This window comes from Trachemys scripta, chromosome 4, assembly GCF_013100865.1.
Source record: "Trachemys scripta elegans isolate TJP31775 chromosome 4, CAS_Tse_1.0, whole genome shotgun sequence".
NCBI lineage: Eukaryota > Metazoa > Chordata > Testudines > Emydidae > Trachemys > Trachemys scripta.
The window spans coordinates 122,480,981-122,504,981 of NC_048301.1; the positions used below are offsets into that span (position 1 = coordinate 122,480,981).

General features: G+C 44.5%; 1 protein-coding gene across 4 annotated transcripts; it reads right to left on the reverse strand.

The window, feature by feature from the left end:
* Window positions 1-1,412: 1,412 nt before the first annotated feature.
* Window positions 1,413-21,497, reverse strand: DYRK3 (dual specificity tyrosine phosphorylation regulated kinase 3). Of its 4 annotated transcripts, none has more exons than XM_034767135.1 (3): window positions 21,315-21,497; window positions 18,590-18,705; window positions 1,413-3,889 (listed from the first exon to the last, which is right to left on the reverse strand). In XM_034767135.1, the coding sequence occupies exons 1-3, from the start codon at window positions 21,352-21,354 to the stop codon at window positions 2,318-2,320; spliced, it is 1,728 nt and encodes a 575-aa protein (XP_034623026.1). In that variant the 5' UTR covers window positions 21,355-21,497; the 3' UTR covers window positions 1,413-2,317. The 4 variants fall into 4 exon arrangements, with proteins under 4 accessions (XP_034623026.1, XP_034623027.1, XP_034623025.1 ...); XM_034767136.1 differs by lacking the exon at window positions 21,315-21,497 and adding an exon at window positions 20,324-20,596; XM_034767134.1 differs by lacking the exon at window positions 21,315-21,497 and adding an exon at window positions 20,049-20,315.
* Window positions 21,498-24,001: the final 2,504 nt, after the last annotated feature.

Consider the following 24,001-nt stretch of genomic DNA (forward strand, 5'->3'; position numbering starts at 1 on the left):
TGCCTAATTTTGGTCCTGACCCTGCGATATGCTGACAAACTTGCAGGACTGGGCCTTTTATCATCAAACATTTTACGGATAAATACAACTAAATGCAACAGAGCAAAAAATGCATTTCCATCTTCTCAGAAAGAGTCTGGGATTTAGCTGTTTGGTCAATATATTTTGCAAATCACACCAATAATTCCTTTGGTTTCCCTGTTTTAACATAAACCTGCTCTAGAGAAACTTGTTAAATTTAAAATGCTCTGTTTGTAAAAGCTCTAAAATTGTATTTAAAACTCTGTTCAGACACTTGGCAAGGGATCAGATGTTTATGTAACTGAATCCTCCTGGATCATGGGGCTCTGAGGAGAACAATCTTGACAAGTTGTGCTGCTGTCTCTATTGGTCATAACAACATTTCACATTCTTGCCACGGGGAGAGAGAGAGAAAGAATATATCTGAAGCACTCCAAACAGCATCTGAGGCATCTCATTCTTTCAGCCACCTGCTAGGACACTGCTAGAAACAGAGCAACTTTCCCCCCATACAAACTTGCATTTCAATACTTAAATTTATTACTCTTTACCAAATCTGACAATTTGTGTTTAAAAAGATTTCAGGCCACTCTTTCAGTGACTAGTCTCTTGTCTCACACATAACCTCTGGTTACAGACCTGACCCTTAAAAATTCTACTTATCTAGCAAAAAGGAGTGACTATTTTTAAAATGATTTCAATGTTATTCAATGGAATTCACCCTGCAGGACAGAAAAAAAGACTTTAAGAGCGTAGTACTGTAAACATTTCTAATGGCAAGGGTGCTTTATTTTGGCTGGGCATCTTCATTTTGGGAGGGATGGGGAAAGAATCAGTTAGCAAAAGTGTACATTAAATTAGGGTTACCATACATCCGGATTTTCCCAGACATGTCCGGCTTTTTGGGCCTCAAATCCCCATCCGGGGGGAAATCCCAAAAAGCCGAACATGTCCGGGAAAATAGGGAGGGGCCGGCGCCGCTGAGTGCTGGGCCAGGGGTGCTCGGCCGGGGGCTGGCCCGGGGGTGCAGGGCCGGGCCGGGGGTGCGGAGCCGGGCCAGCAGTGCTGGGCCAGGCCGGGGCCGGGGGCACTTGGCCGGGGTTTGGCCCGGGGGTGCGGGGCCGGGCCGGGCCCGGCGATGCAGGGCCGGCGGTGCTGGGCCAGGGGCCGGCCCGGGGCCGTCCGGGGGTGCTTGGCCGGGGCCGGCAACCCAGGAGCCGAGCTAGGCTGCTGGGGCTGGCCGCCGGAGGGAGCCGCTCGGTTGGGGGGGCCAGACTGGGCCGCGCCTCCTCCCCCCACCTGCCCCACCCCAGCTTACCTGCTGCCTGCTTCAGGCTTCCCGCGAATCAAATGTTTGGAGTTGGGGCGGGGACTTTGGGAAAGGGGTGGAGTTGGGGCATGGGCGGGGCTGGGGCCCCGTGGAGTGTCCTCTTTTTGGACACTCAAAATATGGTAACCCTAATTAAATTTAAGTCAAAACAATGTTTTTAATAGCCCTGAGCAAATTATACTTCATGTTATGATCCAGTTCTGCTCCTGTGCACGCCTGCAACTCCCATTGACTTCAGTGGGGGTAGTGAGTGCATATCCCAGTACAGAAGTTGATCCTAGCAGGTCTACACACAACTGATGTGACCCTAACTACCTGTATGCTCCTTTGAAAATCCCAGCCTAAGAAATTTAGGAATGCAGCAACTTGGATCCCTATATGCCAGGAGCCCTCCAAAATGTGTAAGGGGAAAGCATTCTGTCGGGAAACGAAATCATTCAAATATAAATTTGAAATTGGCAAGTACTGGTAACATTCTCGCTTTTTAGATTAAAACACTTGTGCTCTTGACAGTAAATCTGTAAAATTTCATCCAAATTTAAGAAGTTCACTTGGGGATTAATTGAAAGCAGAGCTCATTCTATCCAACAGAATACAATTTTAAACGCTTTTTTCTTGCTGTCTTGTGACAAAGCATTTGCTAACTGAAACTGTCCTGATAAGAAATGATTTGATTCTTTTTTAAATAGTGCTATTAAACACAACTGTTAAAGCATGTAATCTCACTGACCAGAACAGATGTGTTGACCTATCAAGTGATGTAATATGCACCACACTGCAACTGAAACAACCTGATAAAACAATTAGCCCTTGAAATGTTTATATTTTGATTCATCTTTTTTTGTACAAGATTAAGTGTTTAATGAAAAGTAAATCCATTAAAAACCTCTGCATTTCACCACCTTACACGTTTCTAGCAGATAATTAAAATACAAGGTATGTATTCTGGGAATACATAATTTTCTATTAACTGACCAGTTTTGGTAGCACAGTGCATAGAGGTATACTGCCATTTGATTCAGATGTTAAATTAGCCCTCAGTTTGTTTGCCACTCCAACTACTGGAGGCAACTTAGAACCTATTCCTGGGAAGGAGCTTGTGTAGTTAGATATCCGTTTACCCATGCTTTTATCAGTACTGGGTGGTTTGGGCATTCGCTTACAAATCCAAGGGTGTCTTAAAGCTTGACTTGGAGTCATGCGCGCAGAAGGATCCCAGTTAAGACATTCTTTTAAGAATTCTATAAACAAGGGGTCATCACAGCCTTTCAACGCCGTCACCCAGTCTTTGTTGCCTGGAGCACCACGCATTTTACCCCTGCGTGATCTACTGCCATTGAGGATCACTTTCCCATCCGTATGTGTAGTTGCAGTGCAGTAGCGAGGATGACCCTTGGAGTTGATGAAGTTCTTGGCTCGCTTGGATTGATCCAAAAGCTTCTGAGGTGGCATTCCAAGAAGTTCCATCATACAAGCCAGTTGGTCTCCCTCATCTTCTCCAGGAAAAAGAGGATATCCAGTCAACAGTTCCACCAGAATACAACCAAAACTCCACATGTCTATGGGCATCCCATAGCGACTTCCCAGAATGACCTCTGGGGCCCTATAGAATCGAGACTGAATATACGTGTAGACTCTTTGGTGCTCAAAGCAGCTGGACCCAAAATCAATAACCTTGATGCCACTCCGCCCTTGCTGTTTTAGAAGTATATTTTCTGGCTTCAGGTCACAATGTATGATTTTGTTTTTATAAAGAGCCTCCAAACATTGTAATATAGAGTGGGCAAACTTGCGTACCAGCTGCACACTGAACCCTTGAAATTTATTTCTTTTGATCAGCTCATACAGGTTCATGCTCAGGAGCTCAAAGGTCATACATATGTGGTTCCGAAAGGTGAAACTTTCTAGCATGTGAATAACATTCATGCTGCCAGTTTTATCCTGTTTCTTGAGATGCTCCAAAATCCGAATTTCCTCTGCTGCTTGACGGTGAAACCTCTTCTCATTGCGAACCATCTTTAAGGCCAAATGCTGGTGGAGTTTATGATCATAAACTTTAGCTACTTGTCCAAAACTGCCCTTTCCAATTATTTTAAGTACTTCGTATCGGTAAGCCAGATGGTCATGAGGCACATGAATGTATCCACCTTGGTCATCATCATATCCTCCATTGTTGGGGCCACCAACTACTCCTTGCCTCTTTTTTGCATTTGGACCCACAAAGTAAATTTCAGAAAAGTTACATATTTCTTGCTGCTCGTAAGCAGATAACTGATGTTTATATTGCTTCACTGCTTGCTCTGGAGCCTGAGAGATAGCTTTACGCACTTTTGATGAACTTCCACAAGATTTGGCTGTGCTTAAGCTGTCTATACTTTTATCTTTTGACAGGGAAGGAAGAGATCTTTCGGAACTACTGATTCCTGCAGACTGAAGAGTACTGCTCCTCTTATTGCCAGAGTCCTCAAATAGTTGCTCAACTTTGACCTGACTTCCAGTCAGAGGATGATCTTTCATAGTGAGTTTGTTGCTAGTAACCTATAGGGATGAAAAAAGCCAAATCTTAATTTTTTTTTTTAAATGGATAGAAGAAGATTAAAATACCACATAAAACAAAATGCTTTGACATCAGCATTAGGTTTGCATTTATTTTCACAATGCAGATGTATTTTAAATGTACTGCATAAATTATATTGTTATCTATTCTAATCTGAATTATATGCAATGCCATATACGTGTTTGTACACCAAATGCAATGAACTTTTTGAAAATGGAGTACGTATAAATATACCGTATCTTCTAGTTCAGAAAAAGGGCAGGTGGTGCAGCCCAGCATTGCTATGTTTAGTCTTGGAGGTGGGTGTGGCAAACATGACCCAATGACAGATGCAGCTTGCACCTGTTTGAGATATGCAACCTAGCATGAATGTGTGCAGAGGGGGGGAGACTATTACATGGACAAGTGTGCAGAGGGGAGACAAGGGATCTAGAGTAAAAAAATCCACGAAGGATGGGGGAAAAGGGACAACAGCAAGCAAGAGGAAGATGACAAAACAAGATAAAATAGGCTGTGTTTCTGCTCAAATACGTACCCACAACTCCCATGGACTTTAAAGAGGGTCACATTACTGTGTCGGACTGCAAAACTGGATACAGTGTGTATCCCCACGAATACCAGCTTCCATCAAGTTTCTTTCCTTTTTCCTCCCCTTCTAGTGTTCTAAAACACAACAGTTCTCCACTCACTGCTCTAAGCTAATTTGGGCATAAATATTTTCATCTACCAAGAGATGTTAATTTGTTGCAGACAGAACATTACGACTAGTAGGAAAATATTGCGGAATATATTTAAGACTTGTCATTTTTACAGGATTAAAATTAGCCAATGCTGCACTCCCTGAAATTCCGTCCCTTCCTTTAAAGGCAATGCACTCATTCACGATTATTGCTCCTTTCATTTCCCCAGCATTCTACACTACAAAATCGCATGAGATACTATCCTATGCAATGCTGAAAAAGTCAGGACTAGTGCAGCAACATCTGTTTTCCATTCTGGCCTTTAATCTCAATAAAGATGTGAGACATGTGCCAAGCCCAGTCCCTGAAACTCAAATAGCTGCTTAGCAATCAAGCAAAAGTATAAATAAACCTGTAGCTCCAGAGCAATAACATCCAATTACTTTTTAGTTAAACATACAATCCACCATCTCAACACAGTCAGTAAATAAGAGCAATGATTATGTTTGCCAAAAACAACTTCGCAAATATCCCCCGTCCTCCGTCCTGGTTAAGAGTCAATTTGCTAGCTCTGCACTGAAATGTTAGTGTGCACTTCATGACAGGAGCCTGGAAAATGCAGACTTCCTCTAGGAGCCTGTCTCAGATCAGTGATGATTAGGCCTTTGGAATCTCCCTTTTATTCAGTGTTATGTCTGCCCAGAAATGTGGACAATACATTGTAAGAGACACACCTTTCCAGGAACTCACTGAAAACATACAATAAACACTTTATTCTTTCAGCCTGTGGCTGAACTGCTGAGATAAGAGTGAGAGATACTATAAGATTCTGAATGAAAGGCATAAAGAATGAAGGGCAAAGAGATCAAAATGGTAAATTTGCAAATGAACAGAGAATCCAGACTTGGAACAAGGTTCAGTTTTTGTTTTGGGGTTTTGTTTTCTTTTTGTTAAGATGTCTGAAAAACTGTTCTCCTACCTCCATAGCAGAAATCTTGTGTGTGACCATGTCTTTTTTACTTTGACTGCAATCAGAATTTGATTAAGCACATAGCCCTAGTCCTTGAAAAGTCTACCTGTACTACAAGAAAGGATATTCTTTGTACAAGAACTTAAATTAACTCACCATGCAGGCAGGAAGGATTTTAAAGGGCCAGGACTGTATGTGCTATAGTGAACTTCACTCAATTTCATCTTCCATCAGGCAATGCCTATTTATCTAGCTTTATGAGGTTCCTGCAAAGTTCCTCAGTCTTCTTTAGACTTTACAAATAATTGTGTGTCATTTGAAAGTTTTGCTGCCTCTCCCTTTTCTACATCATTAATCCTAAATAAATGGTCCTAGAGAAATGATTACGCAAGAGAATTAGAACTTCAGGTGAGGAATAAGCAGCAGGAACAGATGAATTACCCATAATAGTAAGGGAAGAAAAGCCATTGAAGGAGCACTTCTGACCATATCCTTTTAACAGGAGGCTTTCAGAGCTTTCACTTAAGATAGCAGCAGCTATTTAATGGTCCATTGCAGAATACTTACGTCAGGTGTTTGAAACACTTTATTGGAAAGGTCTTTAAGCCCGCTGAACTAACTTGATTTTTCAAGGTGAAGTCAATTTGAGTACATGATATTATATATTTTACATACACACAAAACTGCTTAGAAAAAGTTCAGTATTTTGTTTCCAGCCTGACCTTCATCTGACACGCCTCCCACCAGGATATAAAAGGAGGTTGGCTGAAAAGCAAAACACTGAACTTTCTCTAAATTCAAAAAACATTTGTAAAAAGCAGCAAGATTGGTAGTTAACTCTTTAGTGGCATGTTGGGAACAGCTCAAAAATCAAAGCATTTCACAGAGCCTGACCCTTTGTTGCTCACATCCCTGCATTACCCGGGATTCCTTCCTGCACTTGCCTGCATGCAGCTGCAGTTCCACTCACAAACTACTTGGCCAGTTGCTATGCATTTTTTGTTCTCTTTCGTCCCCTGCCCCCTTCCCAAAATTCATACCTGGAAAACAATTCAGGAATGAAGGTGTTAAGGCAGAGTTTCACCATTTAAAAAATTCTAATGCACCCGTTAACTTACATTTAAATCTCACATCAATACACTGTCCTGTAGATATCTTATGTTCCTATCCTAGACAAACTCATCAAGATGCCCTAGAAGATAAATAATCAACTTTGCTTTGTTATCCTGTAACCTAGATCTGTTCACGTGACATCCTAGAATACAAATAGGGCCTTAGAGCACCACACACACTTCTGTTACAGTGCTGTACAATTAGGAACTAGTGCAACACTTTAGGAGCTAGAATTATCATACTAAATATGGTATAACCATTCTCCAAATGATGATGTACCTCAAAGGGCACTAGCAAATAGTTTTGCCATAACATTTAGGATTCACAAAGAAAAAAAGAGGGGGATAAAAAGGAATACAAAATCTAAAGAGAAATGCTTTTATGAATTCTTTGACTATGGTGATCCCTTGTAGAGCTAGAAACCCAAAAAGCTGCATTGTGCCAGTACTTGAGAACCAGCAGGTGAAACTGACTAATTCAGTTTCATTGAAGCCAGCACTTGAATCATGTGCTAAAAAAAAAAACAAAACTCTCCTCCCTCCGCCCCAAAAATAAACAGTAAAAATGGTGAAAAGCGAGATTTATTGATTTACTTGTTTATACTTTCTAGTTTTAAGATGCTACCATGATACTGATAAGGGTAAAGGATTTTTTTAAAATAGTGAATATTATCCCCTTAATATAGACAAAGGTAGTTAAAAATATACAGTATATACTTGTTCGTTAGCCTGTTCGTTTATAAGCCGACCCCCCCAAGATGGTTAGGTAAAAAGAGCAAAAACTGTATGACCCTTTCATAAGCTGACCCTATATTTCAGGGGTTGGCAAACTTTGGCTCCTGGCCCATTAGGGTAAGCTGCTAGCAGGCCTGGACGTTTTGTTTACCTGGAGCATTCACAGGCATGGAGCCCCTCAGCTCCCAGTGTCTGCGGTTTGCTGTTCCCAGCCAATGGGAGCTGCGGGAAGTGGTGCGACCCCAGCTCTTTGATGCGTCACTTTTTTACCAAAAATATGCGGCTTATGAACAAGTAGATAGAGTATATTGTTTTAATCACCAAAAGTGGCAAGGTCTCATCCACAATGTTGTTCGTCCTCATTTACTGGCTGTCTGAGTTATCCTGAAGTCTTCTGACACTTCAGACTACCAATACTGCTGAGGAAATCAGACCTGCTGCATTTATGAGCCCTGCACAACTCACAAAACCCATCTGAGCTTAAAGTTGTGCTGCTATTTTACTACATGCTACTAGCTTCAACTTAGTGTATTAAAAAACAGTAGTATTTGATCCAAAGTTATAACTGCAGAATAATGGCGGTTAAAGGCCTGTCAGATATCTGTGCTGATTCAGTGCATCTCCATGGCGGCCTCAATTTGCAAGGTTCCTCTGGAAAGAGGTACAAAGGGAGCAATTGTACCCCTCTGTACCCAGGTGGGAGAATAAAGCTTTTAAGACTTCAAAAAGATAAAAGAGATGTATTTAAGTCAACAAAGCCTGATAAAATTCACCATAGAGTACTTAAGGAATTAGCTGAAGCAATCTCTAAACCATTAACGATTATATTCAAGAACTCATGGAGGACAGGTGAGGTCCTAGTGGGCTGGAGAAGGGCAAACATAGCACCTATCTTCACAAAGGGGAGTTATACACCAGTCAGCCTAACTTCAATACTCAGAAAGATACTGGAACAAATGATTAAACAAGCAATTTGTTCAAACCTGGAGAATAAGGTGATAAGTAATAGCCAATATGGATTTGTCAGGAACAAAACATGCCAAGCCAAACTAATTTCCTTCTCTGACAGGATAATGGGCATAGTGGATGCATGAGAAGCACTAGATATATCTTGTCTTTAATAGGGCTTTTGTCACAGTCCCATACAACATTCTCACAAGCAAATGGGGAAAATATGGTAGATGAAATCACTATAAGGTGGATGAAGACCACCAAGCTGGGAGGGGTTGCAAGCAGTTTGGAGCATGGGATTAGAATTCAAAATGACCTTGGCAAATTGGAGAATTGGTCTGAAATCAACACATCAACCTTCTTCCAATGGCTTCATTTTATAAGCCAGGAACTGCACAGTTTACTTTTGCCATAAATTAGCTGTCAGCAGCCAAGAAACTTGATAAACAACACAAATAATACTCCACTGACGATTTCTCACATACTCAGAAAAACTTCATTATGAATAAGAAGGAAATGGCTAACCAGTTTGCTAAATGTTTTGCCCTTCCAAGTGTCTCAACTGTTAGTTTTAATTTAGTTTGTAAAAGTATGTGTCTCTGAAAGCAGAAACGTTTAGTTTACTGTATATAACTAAGTCTGAGAAGAGAGACAGTTGAGGGTACCTGGAGTTTTCAATACGAATGCAATTTTATATAGATTCATAAATTCTAGGACTGAAAGGGACCTCGAGAGGTCATCGAGTCCAGTCCCCTGCCCGCATGGCAGGACCAAATACTGTCTAGACCATCCCTGATAGACATTTATCTAACCTACTCTTAAATATCTCCAGAGATGGAGATTCCACAACTTCCCTAGGCAATTTATTCCAGTGTTTAACCACCCTGACAGTTAGGAACTTTTTCCTAATGTCCAACCTAGACCTCCCTTGCTGCAGTTTAAGCCCATTGCTTCTTGTTCTATCCTTAGAAGCTAAGGTGAACAAGTTTTCTCCCTCCCTCTTATGACACCCTTTTAGATACCTGAAAACTGCTATCATGTCCCCTCTCAGTCTTCTCTTTTCCAAACTAAACAAACCCAATTCCTTCAGCCTTCCTTCATAGATCATGTTCTCAAGACCTTTAATCATTCTTATTGCTCTTCTCATAGACTCATAGACTTTAAGGTCAGAAGGGACCATTATGATCATCTAGTCTGACCTCCCGCATGATGCAGGCCACAAAAGCTGACCCACCCCCTTTCCCTTGACTCAGTTGTTGAAGTCCCCAAATCCTGTGATTTAAAGACTTCAAGTCGCAGAGAATCCTCCAGCTAGCGACCCCCGCCCCATGCTGCGGAGGAAGGCGAAAAACCTCCAGGGCCTCTGCCAATCTACCCTGGAGGAAAATTCCTTCCCGACCCCAAATATGGCGATCAGTAGAACCCCGAGCATGCAGGCAAGATTCTCTGGACCCTTTCCAATTTCTCCACATCTTTCTTGAAATGCGGTGCCCAGAACTGGACACAATACTCCAGCTGAGGCCTAACCAGAGCAGAGTAGAGCGGAAGAATGACTTCTCGTGTCTTGCTCACAACACACCTGTTAATACATCCCAGAATCATGTTTGCTTTTTTTGCAACAGCATCACACTGTTGACTCATATTTAGCTTGTGGTCCACTATAACCCCTAGATCCCTTTCTGCCATACTCCTTCCTAGACAGTCTCTTCCCATTCTGTATGTGTGAAACTGATTTTTTCTTCCTAAGTGGAGCACTTTGCATTTGTCTTTGTTAAACTTCATCCTGTTTAACTCAGACCATTTCTCCAATTTGTCCAGATCATTTTGAATTATGACCCTGTCCTCCAAAGCAGTTGCAATCCCTCCCAGTTTGGTATCATCCGCAAACTTAATAAGCATACTTTCTATGCCAATATCTAAGTCGTTAATGAAGATATTGACCAGAGCCGATCCCAAAACAGACCCCTGCGGAACCCCACTCGTTATGCCTTTCCAGCAGGATTGGGAACCATTAATAACAACTCTCTGAGTACGGTTATCCAGCCAGTTATGCACCCACCTTATAGTAGCCCCATCTAAATTGTATTTGCCTAGTTTATCGATAAGAATATCATGCGAGACCGTATCAAATGCCTTACTAAAGTCTAGGTATACCACATCCACAGCTTCTCCCTTATCCACAAGACTCGTTATCCTATCGAAGAAAGCTATCAGATTGGTTTGACACGATTTGTTCTTCACAAATCCATGCTGGCTGTTCCCTATCACCTTACCACCTTCCAAGTGTTTGCAGATGATTTCCTTAATTACTTGCTCCATTATCTTCCCTGGCACAGAAGTTAAACTAACTGGTCTGTAGTTTCCTGGGTTGTTTTTATTTCCCTTTTTATAGATGGGCACTATATTTGCCCTTTTCCAGTCTTCTGGAATCTCTCCCATCTCCCATGATTTTCCAAAGATAATAGCTAGAGGCTCAGATACCTCCTCTATTAGCTCCTTGAGTATTCTAGGGCCTGGTCTACACTAGGCGTTTATGTCGAAGTTAGCGCCGTTACATCGAATTAACCCTGCACCCGTCCACACCGCGAAGGTATTTAGTTCGACATAGAGGTCTCTTTAATTCGACTTCTGTACTCCTCCCCGACGAGGGGAGTAGCGCTAAATTCGACATGGCCATGTCGAATTAGGCTAGGTGTGGATGGAAATCGACGTTAATAGCTCCGGGAGCTATCCCACAGTGCACCACTCTGTTGACGCTCTGGACAGCAGTACGAGCTCGGATGCTCTGACCAGCCACACAGGAAAAGCCCCGGGAAAATTTGAATTTGAATTCCTTTTCCTGTCTGGCCAGTTTGAATCTCATTTCCTGTCTGGACATCGTGGCGAGCTCAGCAGCACTGGCAACGATGCAGAGCTCTCCAGCACTGATGGCAGTGCAAGCTCAGAATAGAAAGAGGGCCCCAGCATGGACTGATCGGGAAGTCTTGGATCTCATCGCTGTGTGGGGCGATGAGTCCGTGCTTTCCGAGCTGCGATCCAAAAGACGGAATGCAAAGATCTATGAGAAGATCTCTAAAGACATGGCAGAGAGAGGATACAGCCGGGATGTAACGCAGTGCCGCGTGAAAATCAAGGAGCTGAGGCAAGGCTACCAGAAGACCAAAGAGGCAAACGGACGCTCCGGATCCCATCCCCAGACATCCCGTTTCTACGAGGCACTGCATTCCATCCTCGGTGCGGCCGCCACCACTACCCCACCACTGACTGTGGACTCTGAGGATGGGATAGTGTCCACGGCCGGATCCTCGGACATGTTAGCGGACGGGGAAGATGAGGAAGGAGATGAGGAGGACGAGGCAGTCGACAGCGCTCACAACGCTGATTTCCCCGACAGCCAGGATCTCTTCATCACCCTTACAGAGATCCCCTACCAACCCTCCCCAGCCGTTACCCCGGACACAGAATCTGGTGAAGGATCATCCAGTAAGTGTTGTAAACATCTAAACATTTATTTGTAACAGAACATGATTATTAACAATGTAAAAAATGGGTTTCTCATGATTACTTTGAATAACTTAACGGTTCAGTCATGGGCAGTGCAAGTATTTCAAAAAAATCTAGCAATGTCCGGTTTTGCATGATTGTCCTGCCCAAGCCGCTCTACTGTGTAGTCCCTGCTACTGCAGCTACAGTAAGATGCGGTCTATATGTCCGGGGATGGAGCAGAAATCCTCCTGGGACATCTCAAGGAAGCTCTCCTGCAGGTAATTTGAAATCCGCTGCATTAGGTTCTTGGGGAGAGCGGCCTTATTGGGTCCTCCGTAGTAGGACACGTTGCCGCGCCACGAGACTAGCAAGTACTCCGGAATCATTGCTTGGCACAGCATGGCGGCATACGGCCCTGGTCTTTGGAGGCTTTCCCGGAGCATTCTCTGTCTGTCGCTCTCAGAGATCCTCATGAGGGTGATGTCGCTCATGAAGACCTGCTTTGAATGAGGTAGGGGAATGTTATTAGTGTTGGCTGGTTTGCAGCCACGCGGTGGAGGCGGGAAAGGGTCAGCCGAAAGGGATCGTTCCCGGGGACAGCCGCGAGGGTGTGGGACAGGAGCAAACTTCCTGCTTGCCGGATTGCTGGCAGCAGGGACCGACATTGATTTCAATGTGAAATGAGGCCATTGCTAATATTAAAGTTTTAAGCTGCCACGAATCTACGGCTTACCATGTCTGCCTGCAACAGAAATTCCGTTGTCCTGACAGGGTTCTCAAAAGTGCTCTGCAAAACCACAGACAGTGAATGCGAAGGCCGAGAATTCGACCTTGTGCTGAGTGCGCATGTGATAGGTGCTGTGCATGGTCCTGTTCACAGAGAAAGACTATGTTCTTTGTTCACAACTACATTTATGTTTCTGAGGAATTCACTCCCTTTTTCCCATTCCCACAGCCCCATCTGCGACTGTCTCACAACCTAGCCTGTCATCACACTCCCAGAGGCTAGGGAGGATTAGGCATAAGAAGAAGAGGACACGGGAGGACATGTTCTCCGAGCTTATAGCCTGCTCCAGAGCACAGGCAGCACAGCAGACCCAGTGGCGGGAGAACTTGTCCCAAATGCACCAAGCCAACATGGATCGGGAGGAGAGGTGGCGTCAGGAAGACCAGCAGGCGACTCAAACCCTGCTTGGACTACTGAGGGAGCAAACGGACACGCTCCGGCGCCTTGTGGATGTTCTGCAGGAACGGAGGCAGGAGGACAGAGCCCCGCTGCAGTCCATCTCTAACCGCCCTCCCCCGCCACCAAGTCCCATACTCCCTTCACCCAAAGTGCACAGAAGGAGAGGCGGCAGAGTCCCTGCTAACTCTCACTGCACCCCTGCAGAGAGCTCGAGCAGCAGAAGGCTCTCAGTCCCCAAAGTTTGACAAGTTCTTTCCTTCCCGCCTGACACAAGCCCCCGTCCAAGTTTCACTTCCCAGTCCCCTGTGTAGTTGTTAATAAAAAATATGTTTCTGTTAACTACTGTTTCCATCATGTTCTTTTGGAGGAGGGGGGGAAAGGGGGTTGGTAATTGGACAGGACAGTCACCTTTGGCAGGGTACATAGTCGGGGGCAGGCACAGCAGCAGGGCACATACATAGTGCAGTGATGCAGTGACTACTTACCCTGGTTAGTCTGGGAGGTTCTTTTCATGTTATGTGGTGGGAGGTGGGTTGCTCTGTGACTTTGTGGCACGGGAGGGCAGTTAGAGATCTGAAGCGGCGGTCCTTAGGCAGGATCACAGAGCCACACAGCAGGGGATCTGTAAGCGTCCCCCCCCGCCACAAAGTCACATAGTACCCCCATACACACAGTCCCTATCAGGAGGGGTGACAGGCTCCGTTGAAAGAACCATCCCACCGCACCGGAGCCTGTCAGTCCTTCAGTTTAGAAGCTGCATTCGCGCGACTACACTACACCCGCTCCGCACCACAGTCTGCGTCCCAGTTTTAAAAAATTCCCGCGAAAACAGTATTACAGAAAACGGTGTGCTTTAACAAAGTAGAACTATTTTTATTTTGAAACGTGTGTTGGAAGTGGGGTGAAGGCTTCTCTGTACACAAAATTAGAAAGTCACAGGTTACCCTGCTCACTCAGGAACTTTGCTTTCAAAGCCTCCCGGATGCACAGCGCTTCCCGCTGGTCTCTTCTAATCGCCCGGCTGTCTGGCTGTGAGTAATCAGCAGCCAGGCTAATTTCCTCAACCTCCCACCCCGCCATAAAGGTCTCCCCCTTGCTCTCACAGAGATTGTGGAGCACACAGCAAGCTGCTATAACAATGGGGATATTGGTTTCGCTGAGATCACAGCGAGTCATCAAGCTTCTCCATCTCCCCTTGAGACGTCCAAAAGCACACTCCACCACCATTCTGCACTTGCTCAGCCGGTAGTTGAAGAGTTCTTTTTCAGTGTCCAGGGCACCTGTATAGGGCTTCATGAGCCAGGGCATTAGCGGGTAGGCTGGGTCCCCGAGGATGACTATAGGCATCTGCACATCCCCAACAGTTATTTTGTGGTCCGGGAAGTAAATACCTTGCTGCAGCCGTCTAAACAGACCAGAGTTCCTGAAAACACGAGCGTCATGAACCTTGCCCGGCCATCCCACGTAGATGTTGGTAAAACGTCCCCTGTGGTCCACCAGTGCTTGCAGCACCATGGAAAAGTAGCCCTTTCTGTTAATGTACTGGCTGGCCTGGTGGTCCGGTGCCAGGATAGGGATGTGAGTTCCATCTATGGCCCCACCGCAGTTTGGGAATCCCATCGCTGCGAAGCCATCTATGATCGCCTCCACGTTTCCCAGGGTCACTACCTTTGGCAGCAGTACATCAACGATTGCCTTGGCTACTTGCATCACAACAACCCCCACGGTAGATTTGCCCACCCCAAACTGGCTCGCGACTGACCGGTAGCTGTCAGGCGTTGCAAGCTTCCAGAGGGCTATGGCCACTCGCTTATGGACAGTCAGGGCTGGTCGCATCCGGGTGTCATTGCGCTTCAGGGCAGGGGACAGCAACTCACAAAGTTCAAGGAAAGTTCCCTTCCGCATGCGGAAGTTTCGCAGCCACTGTGATTCATCCCAGACCTGCAGCACTATGCGGTCCCACCACTCAGTGCTTGTTTCCCGTGCCCAGAATCGCCGTTCCACGGCATCAACATGACCCATTGCCACCGTGATGTCCTCGGCGCTGGGTCCCCTGCTTTCTGAGAGGTCTGTGCTACTCTCACACTTCAGGCCATCACCGCGTTGACGTAGCCTCCTCGCCTGACTTTTCTGCATCTGCCTCAGGGCAACCTGTATGATAAGCTGCGAGGCGTTGAGAGCGGCCACAACTGCAGCGATGGTTGCAGCGGGCTCCATGCTCACAGTGCTGTGGCGTCCGCGCTGTCAATGACTTGAAAAGTGCGCGAAATGATTTCCCGCCGGCGCTTTCAGGGAGGGAGGGAGGGCGGGAGTGAGTGATGGATGGATGACGACAGTTACCCAAAAGCACCCTCGACACATTTTTTTACCCAGAAGGCATTGGTGGCTCGACCCAGAATTCCAATGGGCAGCGGGGACTGCGGGAACTGTGGGATAGCTGCCCACAGTGCACCGCTTCCAATGTCGACGCTTTCCCCGTTAGTGTGGACTCACAAAGTCGAATTACTGTCCTTAGTGTGGACACACACGTTCGACTTTGCAATATCGATTCCAAATATTCGATTTAAGTAAAATCGAACTACTCTCGTAGTGTAGACAAGGCCTAGGATGCATTTCATCAGGCCCTGGTGACTTGCAGGCATCTAACTTTTCTAAGTGATTTTTAACTTGTTCTTTTTTTATTGTATCTGCTAAACCTACCCTCTTCCCATTAGCATTCACTATGTTAGGTATTCCTTCAGACTTCTCGGTGAAGACCGAAACAAAGAAGTCATTAAGCATCTCTGCCATTTCCAAGTTTCCTGTTACTGTTTCTCCCTCTTCACTAAGCAGTGGGCCTACCCTGTCTTTTGTCTTCCTCTTGCTTCTAATGTATTGATAAAAAGTCTTCTTGTTTCCCTTTATTCTTGTAGCTAGTTTGAGCTCATTTTGTGCCTTTGCCTAGTTTCCATTTTTCATATGACTCCTTTTTATTTTTTAGATCATGCAAGATCTCGTGGTTAAGCCAAGGTGGTCTTTTGCCACATTTTCTATCTTTCCTAACGAGCGGAATGGCTTGCTTTTGGGCCCTTAATAGTGTCCCTTTGAAAGTTGTTTTTCCCCTCAGTCTTGATTCCCATGGGACCTTACCTATCAGCTCTCCAAGCTTACCAAAATCCGCCTTCCTGAAATCCATTGTCTCTATTTTGCTGTTCTCCCTTCTACCCTTCCTTAGAATTTCAAACTCTATGATTTCATGATCCCTTTCACCCAAGCTGCCTTCTACTTTCAAATTCTCAACAAGTTCCTCCCTATTTGTTAAAATCAAGTCTAGAACAGCTTCCCCCCTAGTAGCTTTTTCAACCTTCTGAAATAAAAAGTTGTCTGCAATGCAGTCCAAGAATTTGTTGGATAATCTGTGCCCCGCTGTGTTATTTTCCCAACATATATCCGGATAGTTGAAGTCCCCCATCACCACCAAATCTTGGGCTTTGGATGATTTTGTTAGTTGTTTAAAAAAAGCCTCATCCACCTCTTCCACCTGGTTAGGTGGCCTGTAGTAGACTCCTAGCATGACATCACCCTTGTTTTTTACCCCTTTTAGCCTAACCCAGAGACTCTCAACACTTCCATCTCCTATGTCCATCTCTACCTCAGTCCAAGTGTGTACATTTTTAATATATAAGGCAACACCTCCTCCCTTTTTCCCCTGTCTATCCTTCCTGAGCAAGCTGTACCCATCCACACCAACATTCCAATCATGTGTATTATCCCACCAAGTTTCAGTGATGCCAACAATGTCATAGTTGTATTTATTTATTAGCACTTCCAGTTCTTCCTGCTTATTACCCATACTTCTCGCATTTGTATATAGGCATCTAAGATACTGGTTTGATCTTTCCTCCCAGTTTTGTCCTGACCCTCCTTCCTCTCTGCCAAGATAGCCCACATTCCCTCTCGTTTCCAACCCATCTCCCAGGTCTCCATGTTCCCCACTTACCTGTGGGCTTTGCTCACCTGTCCCCGTCCTGAACTATCTGTATTTAGAGTGGCAATGGAAAATGAGCAGGCATTTAAATACTGGATAAGACTATCCTTTAAAGTAGGTTCTCTGTAAATATGACGTGGAGGAACCAAAGTCAATAAATTCGTTGCTACTAACAATGGTTGGCAAAATAAATTTTTTTAAATGATTTCTACAGTAATAGACAAAGTTCTGTGACAAAACAGAAAATGTTGAAGAAAGGAAACCAAGTATCTCTTCAATCTAAATGTTTTCCCATAAAAACTGCTTAAAATTTTCATTTCCACATGCATTCCTAATTCCTGCTAAGCAGGACACTACTAAGTATTTATTTTGTTTGGCACAAAGACAAGGCTTGGCATTTTACAAACAAGTAAGAAAACAAAATCCTTATCCCAAAGAACTGACAGTCTAAACAGACAAAATACAGATGAAGGAGAAAAGAAGAGATGTGACACACAAGCAAAGTGATCAAGGGGCTATTTTTGGCATGTGTCTTGTTAGTTCCAGAGTTGATTTTAATACAGTTGTGAAAATGTTTGGATATGTTGTAAGTTAGATATAGCACTTTATATCGCAAGAAAACTGCACAACCATTAATCATTTAAAGGATTATTTAAAGACAGCACTACAGCTCTTTTGTATCAATATGCTCACACATGTCTCTCACATATAGGCACCTCAGTGTTTGAGGAAGAAGGCCGGTCAAATTAACTGCTGGCATAAACGATCTCACTCTATTGACTTCTCAATATGTTCATTTTTAAATTTGTCCCTTCATCTATCCCATTTCTTCAATCTGGCTTTTAGCCACAAATTTTCAAGGAGCACAAGATTTCAGACAGAATTCAACTGGAGCCTAAATATATTTCCAGACTATTTTACAGTATGACTGTTACACAGCTGAATATGACTGCCACAGTCCAGCTGAGACAATTAAAGAAAGGATCACGATTCAAAACTTCTGTTTAAGAAATGTACAACTGCTACAAAAATACAAATTGAACATCAGAAGTCTGTGAAGTGCTATTTTGCTATCAATTAAAGTGCCAGATAATGCTAGTTCTCCCACCAAAAAAAAATTTTTTTTTTTTTGTATTTCGTTGGGTGTATCTACAAATCACACATTTGTACAAACAGAACTTCTGGTTGTGTTCTACTATTATGCCCCTGTTATTTCCAGTATTTTCATGTGAGACAATAAATATAAGTGTGCACTAGTTAAAGTAGAATACAGCTGTGGATTAATAAACTACCATATATATCAGTATGTGATGTTCTATGGCATGAGGTCCCAAACAGGTTGTAAACTAACTTTCTTGATCAAAGCATGGACAATGGATTATAAATTAGCTTATTCAGAGTTACTTAGCCGGTTCATGCAGAACACCATATCATGTTACCTTTTTTATTGCTAGTTAGTAAAAGCAAGTGTGTTAATGAGCTGTGACAAGGTTATAATATTTAGCTTTATTAATGTACTGTGTGACTACTTAGTTTATATCATTATTTCATTACCAACCAGATCACCAAAGCAAGAAGCCAGAAAATTACTCACATTTGATCTCCCAAGTGAAGGAAGTCCAGAAGGGCTGTGTTCTTCATTTGTAGGATCTGGGTACCTAATTTGATCTATTCTCATGTAGGAATCATACAATCCATCTCCAAACCTGGCTGAACATGTCAAATATAGAAGCCAGTTAGTCACAACCGTGTGCACTAATACAGGAAAAGACATTTGTCTCAGCTCCTAAAAATTATCTCATTTGTAATCATTCTTCAAAGTTTTTGCTAAGACAGTCAGCTTTTGCTAATTTATTGGATAAAATGCAGCAAGAGCATCATAGCTAAATATTAATGAGCTACTCAACAGTTTTATTTCTTTTAATGATCCTAAGCATTTAGAAAGCACTGTGCAAACCTTAGTTTCTGATTATTTTTTTTAAAAACTAGGAGCTTCTCTTAAATTAGACTCATCTGTCATATTTTTGCAGTGCAAAAACATCCTTAAGAACCTTTAACCTATATCCTATTTTAAGGAAAAAGAAGAATAATCCTGAACTATCTGTATTTAGAGTGTCAATGGAAAATGAGCAGGCATTTAAATACTGGATAAGACTATCCTTTAAAGTAGGTTCTCTGTAAATATGACGTGGAGGAACCAAAGTCAATAAATTCGTTGCTACTAACAATGGTTGGCAAAATAATTTTTTTTAAATGATTTCTACAGTAATGGACAAAGTTATTTTAAGCACGGTCACAGAAAATTGGCTAAAGCAATTAACATTAAAACTCCAGAGTTTTGATCACCATCTGCACTCATAATGTCAGTGTGAGTTAGACAAAAAGTACTATTTATATCGAAATAATATGACATCCTCTCTCATTGCTATAAATACTGTCCTTCATATACCAAAACAATGCTCTAAAAAGTTTAACTAATTGGTTTTTCATATTAGTTCTGCTGACAAAATGCAAAACTCAGTCACTTCTCCCAAACAAGCAATCACAACCGGGAAGTTGGAAATTATATTTAAAAATTCCCAGTTACAAGTTCAAGGCAAAATGTGATCAGCTAATTTCGTCTGCCACCAGAAAACATGCTTATTCACTGCTGTGTATGAAGAATGAACTACATTTTTTTCACAACAATGTATCACCAGCTTCTTTGTAAACTTGTGTGTTATTAGGAATGTTTTGTACAATATACTGATATACGTGAAGGGTGCTCAATAGTAAATTAATGTATATTGTATAAGTCACAGAACTGAATGCTAGAACACATATATTTACAGAATTATATAATGCAGATACTGTACAAAATAGAAGAGTGGGAAAATTGTGTTCCTTTTCTTAATCTCTGGAAACTCTCTAGCTTCCTTTAAACTTGGATTCTGAAAAACTACTCTACTCTGTGGTTACTTTAAAGGATAACAAACACTTCAAGCATTAATTGAAAACACAGTCAAGGATATAAAATAAGTTGCCAAAGGAAAAATGCCAGGAATGTTCCTTTCCTTGTGCAGAGTCTGCCCAAGTCCTGATGAAATCTGGCCTGTTTTGAGTCATTTAATCCACATTTGTTTTCCCGTAAAAACACCAGGGATACTTTAGATGGATGCTATACAGATAAAATGTGTTGTTTTAACAACCAATTGCTGTTTTTGCTGTATTCATCCTCCCCTTTTGGTTTAGCAGAGTGAAATGTACAAAGACATAACAGCTACTAAGTTACCAAAAAAAAAAAAAAAAAAGTAGGCACTGAAAGAAACTCAGCATCATTTGAAATCACCACAGAAGGAAGTTTTCTATTGTTTGCATATTTCACGCCTTGTCCAGAACTGGATTGTTCGTTACAATCTATTCTCCAGTGCTTTGTCCAGTCTAGTTTCAAAAGTCTCATGGGATGATTAGGCTTCCACTGGTTTCCTGGGACGACGAGTAACTCGCACCCTTAGGAGATGTTTCCCAAGACAGTCTACGTTTCCTGTCATTTGATTTCACTCCCCACCACACTTTAGGTTCCCCCTAGTTATTCCCCCACAGGCGCCTATGGGATCTCACCCCAGTACTCCCCTGCCCTTGATTATGGTCCCAGCTGCCCCCTCCCCAGAACCAACCACTTTTCCTCCTTATTTTTATCCCTCTAATCACTCGTCCCCCACCCCCGGGGGGTTTCCATCTGTCTGAGCGGATGGGAAACCCGCCTCCCCCTGCATTCCGGACCCTCCCAGCTGCCCCCACCCCCGGGATCAAACCCCCTCGCCCCGTGGTGTTGTGATCCCTCTACTCACTCCCCCCAGCCCCAGGGGTTCCCCGCCCCGTGCTGCCAATGGCCCCCGGGTCCCCCCGGCAGGCAGCCCCCCGCCCACGTGCATCACCCCCCCGAGGGGTGCACCGCTGGGGTCGGGGGGACCCAGGCCGACCAAGTGCATCACCCCCCGAGGGGTGCACCACTGGGGGGGACCCAGGCCGACCAAGTGCATCACCCCCCGAGGGGTGCACCACTGGGGGGGGGCCAGGCCGACCAAGTGCATCACCCCCCGAGGGGTGCACCGCTGGGGGGGACCCCGGCCGACCAAGTGCATCACCCCCCGAGGGGTGCACCGCTGGGGGGGGGGACCCAGGCCACCCCCCCGCCCAAGTACATCGGCCCCCGGCTCCCCCGGGCACATGGAGGCGGGGGACCGTGTCTCATGCCCAGGCCCCGGCACGTGGGACCGAGGCGGGGCTGCGCTGGGGCGGCCCCGAGACCCCGGCCGGGATGCGGGGCCCCGCGTTACCTGCGGTGAGGGGCCCCTCCGGCTTCCTGCTCAGCAGCATCACGGCGGGGGGGCAGCGGGCCCCATCCCCCTCCCGGCCCCGCACACCGCTCCCCCCGGGCTGGGGCGGCTCCTTCGCTCGGGCCCAGGCCGCGGCAGCGGCGGGACCCCGGGCGGTTGCTAGGGAAACGTCCTCCCCGCCCGGTCCGGCAGCGGCCGCGTCTGCGCGCTGAGGGACAAGAGGGGGAGGGGAGAGAGGGGGAGAGAGACGAGAAAATAACCCAGGCTGAACTGGGAGGCGGGGGAAGGAGAGTAGGGCTGGGCCTGGGAACCCTGGAAGCTCCCTGCCTGGCCTTGCCCTGTGCGGTCCCTTCTCTGAGACCCACCCCGGGGAGCAGCGTTTCTGCTTCCCCACTCAGAGCCCCCAGCCTAGCACACGGTGGGGGGACGTGTGCCCCCCGCTCCCCACTCTGGTGTGCAGGACCCAGAGCTGCTGCTTGGGACTCACTCAGTGCAAACAAACGTTAACACCCCACACACAGACACACACACACACACAATTAAAAGCTACTGGGGATTGGAAATGGAAAGTTTTCCATTCCACTGACATAACTGCAGCTAAGCAAACACGTTTGTTGCTGGGAGAGGCCCGGCCCCTGGAGTGTAATGGGGTTTGGCTTTTCTTTTTCCCCTTTCCATTCTTCCTTTACATACAGCCCCTTTTAACTGCAAAGCCCTGTTCATTTCCTCCTGTGATGTCTACTGTAGGTTGATATCCTGAGATAACAGGAGAGTGGAAGAGCGGTTAGGGTGCTAAATAGAAACCTGGTTCATTTTTTAGCTCCACTACAGACTCCCTGTGTGACCTTGGATAAGGCTACACTAGAAGTGCTTTTCTGGAATAGCTATACCAGTATATTATACTGGCAAAGTGCTCCTAGTGTGGACACAGATCATACAGGCAAAACTGCATTTTTGCCAGTGGAGTTTATTCTGGCAAATAACTCCTCACCAATGAAATAAATTATACCAGCAAAAGCACAGTTTTGCCAGGGTTTTTTGCCAACACAGCTATTTTGGTCAAGGATCACACTTCCACGCACCCTGACCAACAGAAGTTTGTAGTGTAGACTTGGCCTTAGCCTCTCTGTGACTGTTTTCACTAGCCAAAAAGGGATGTTGTTACTATGGGATAATTAACATAGGTTAGCTACTCCAAGGGAAAAATAGAGCAGAGACAAGGCACTGTGGTTTTACCGTGAAGTGAACTAAGATAAGTCAGCACTATACTGCTGGCTAGGGCTACCTTGTGACAAAAACTACTAGTACCTTGTCTCCATTTAGGATTTTACAGTGAGATAACTAGTATGTATTAGGGATCTTGTACAAAACAAACAAGCAAACAAAAAAAACCTCTTGTGTCAGTGAAGACGTCTGACTCCCATCAGTAAAATGAGTCTAATAGCTAGCACTTCCCTACCACACCGGAGTGTTATAAGGATAAATGCATTCAAGATTGCAAAGCACTCAGCTACTACAATAATGGTGGTCAGATAAGTACCTTAGAGAGAGAGAGAGAGAGAGAGAAACTTTTTAGGGTAGGGAATATGTCTATTCTATGTAAAGTGTTACAGTCCTCTAATGCGTGTTTGAACAAAGGAGACATTAATGAGTGTCCTGTGTCCCTGACTCTTGATGAGGGGAGATATGAATAGTGTTGCAAAGGAAAACCTCAAGGAGTCCTTGTGGCACCTTAGAGACCAACACATTTATTTGGGCATAAGCTTTCGTGGAAGTGGGTTTTAGCCCACAAAAGCTTATACCCAAATAAATGTGTTAGTCTCTAAGGTGTCACAAGGACTCCTCCTTGTTTTTGCTGATACAGACTAACACAGCTAACACTCTGAAAGGAAAACCTGAGAGCCATCTGGTGTTGGCAGCAGGCATCACAACCCTGCCCATCTCCCCAGAGGCATGTCATGCATGGGAGAGAAACTGGAGATTCTATTCACACTGAACTGTGATTTATTTTTATAAATCATTATTCAAAACCTTTTAATGCGTACGAGGGCTTCTGTTCTTTTTCCACTGACTGTTCCTGTGTGTGAAGCCATGTGGAATCCTCTATTCACTAACAAAACATGAAAAACGAAAGCTTATGCCCAAATAAATCTGTCAGTCTTTAAGGTGCCACTGGACTCCTTGTTGTTTTAACAAAACACAGTTAAAGGGAGGATAGGTTGCCTGGCCAATGCCTCATCATACCCTCCCAGAATGTAGAAGTGGCCACCTGAGCATCAGCAAATACACAAAACAAAACACAAACATTAGAAAACAAGGAAATGCTCAGTTAAGATAATGCTTCCCATAGCACTTCCACCATTGCCTTAACCCTCTTCCCCTTTGATTACCACAATCAAGAGTACCTCAGGGAGATCTCAGTGCCTTCCCTTCCCTAAAGTGGGCTGAGTTCAGCAGTTAGGATGAAAAAGGGCAATGTTGGGCTAAGTCAGAGGAAATTTTACATCTTTAAAACCCTCTGATTCCTGCTCTCAAAAGTGCCTCAGGAAAATGGCGTTGCTATACCACTGTGAGGTCTGCCAGTGCCCTACCAGCATCTTCTATCAATGGTGCCACAGAGAACACAATGAAGGTACATAGAAGTGTATAATAGGAATGCTGACATGGAGCATTGTGGGCACTATGAA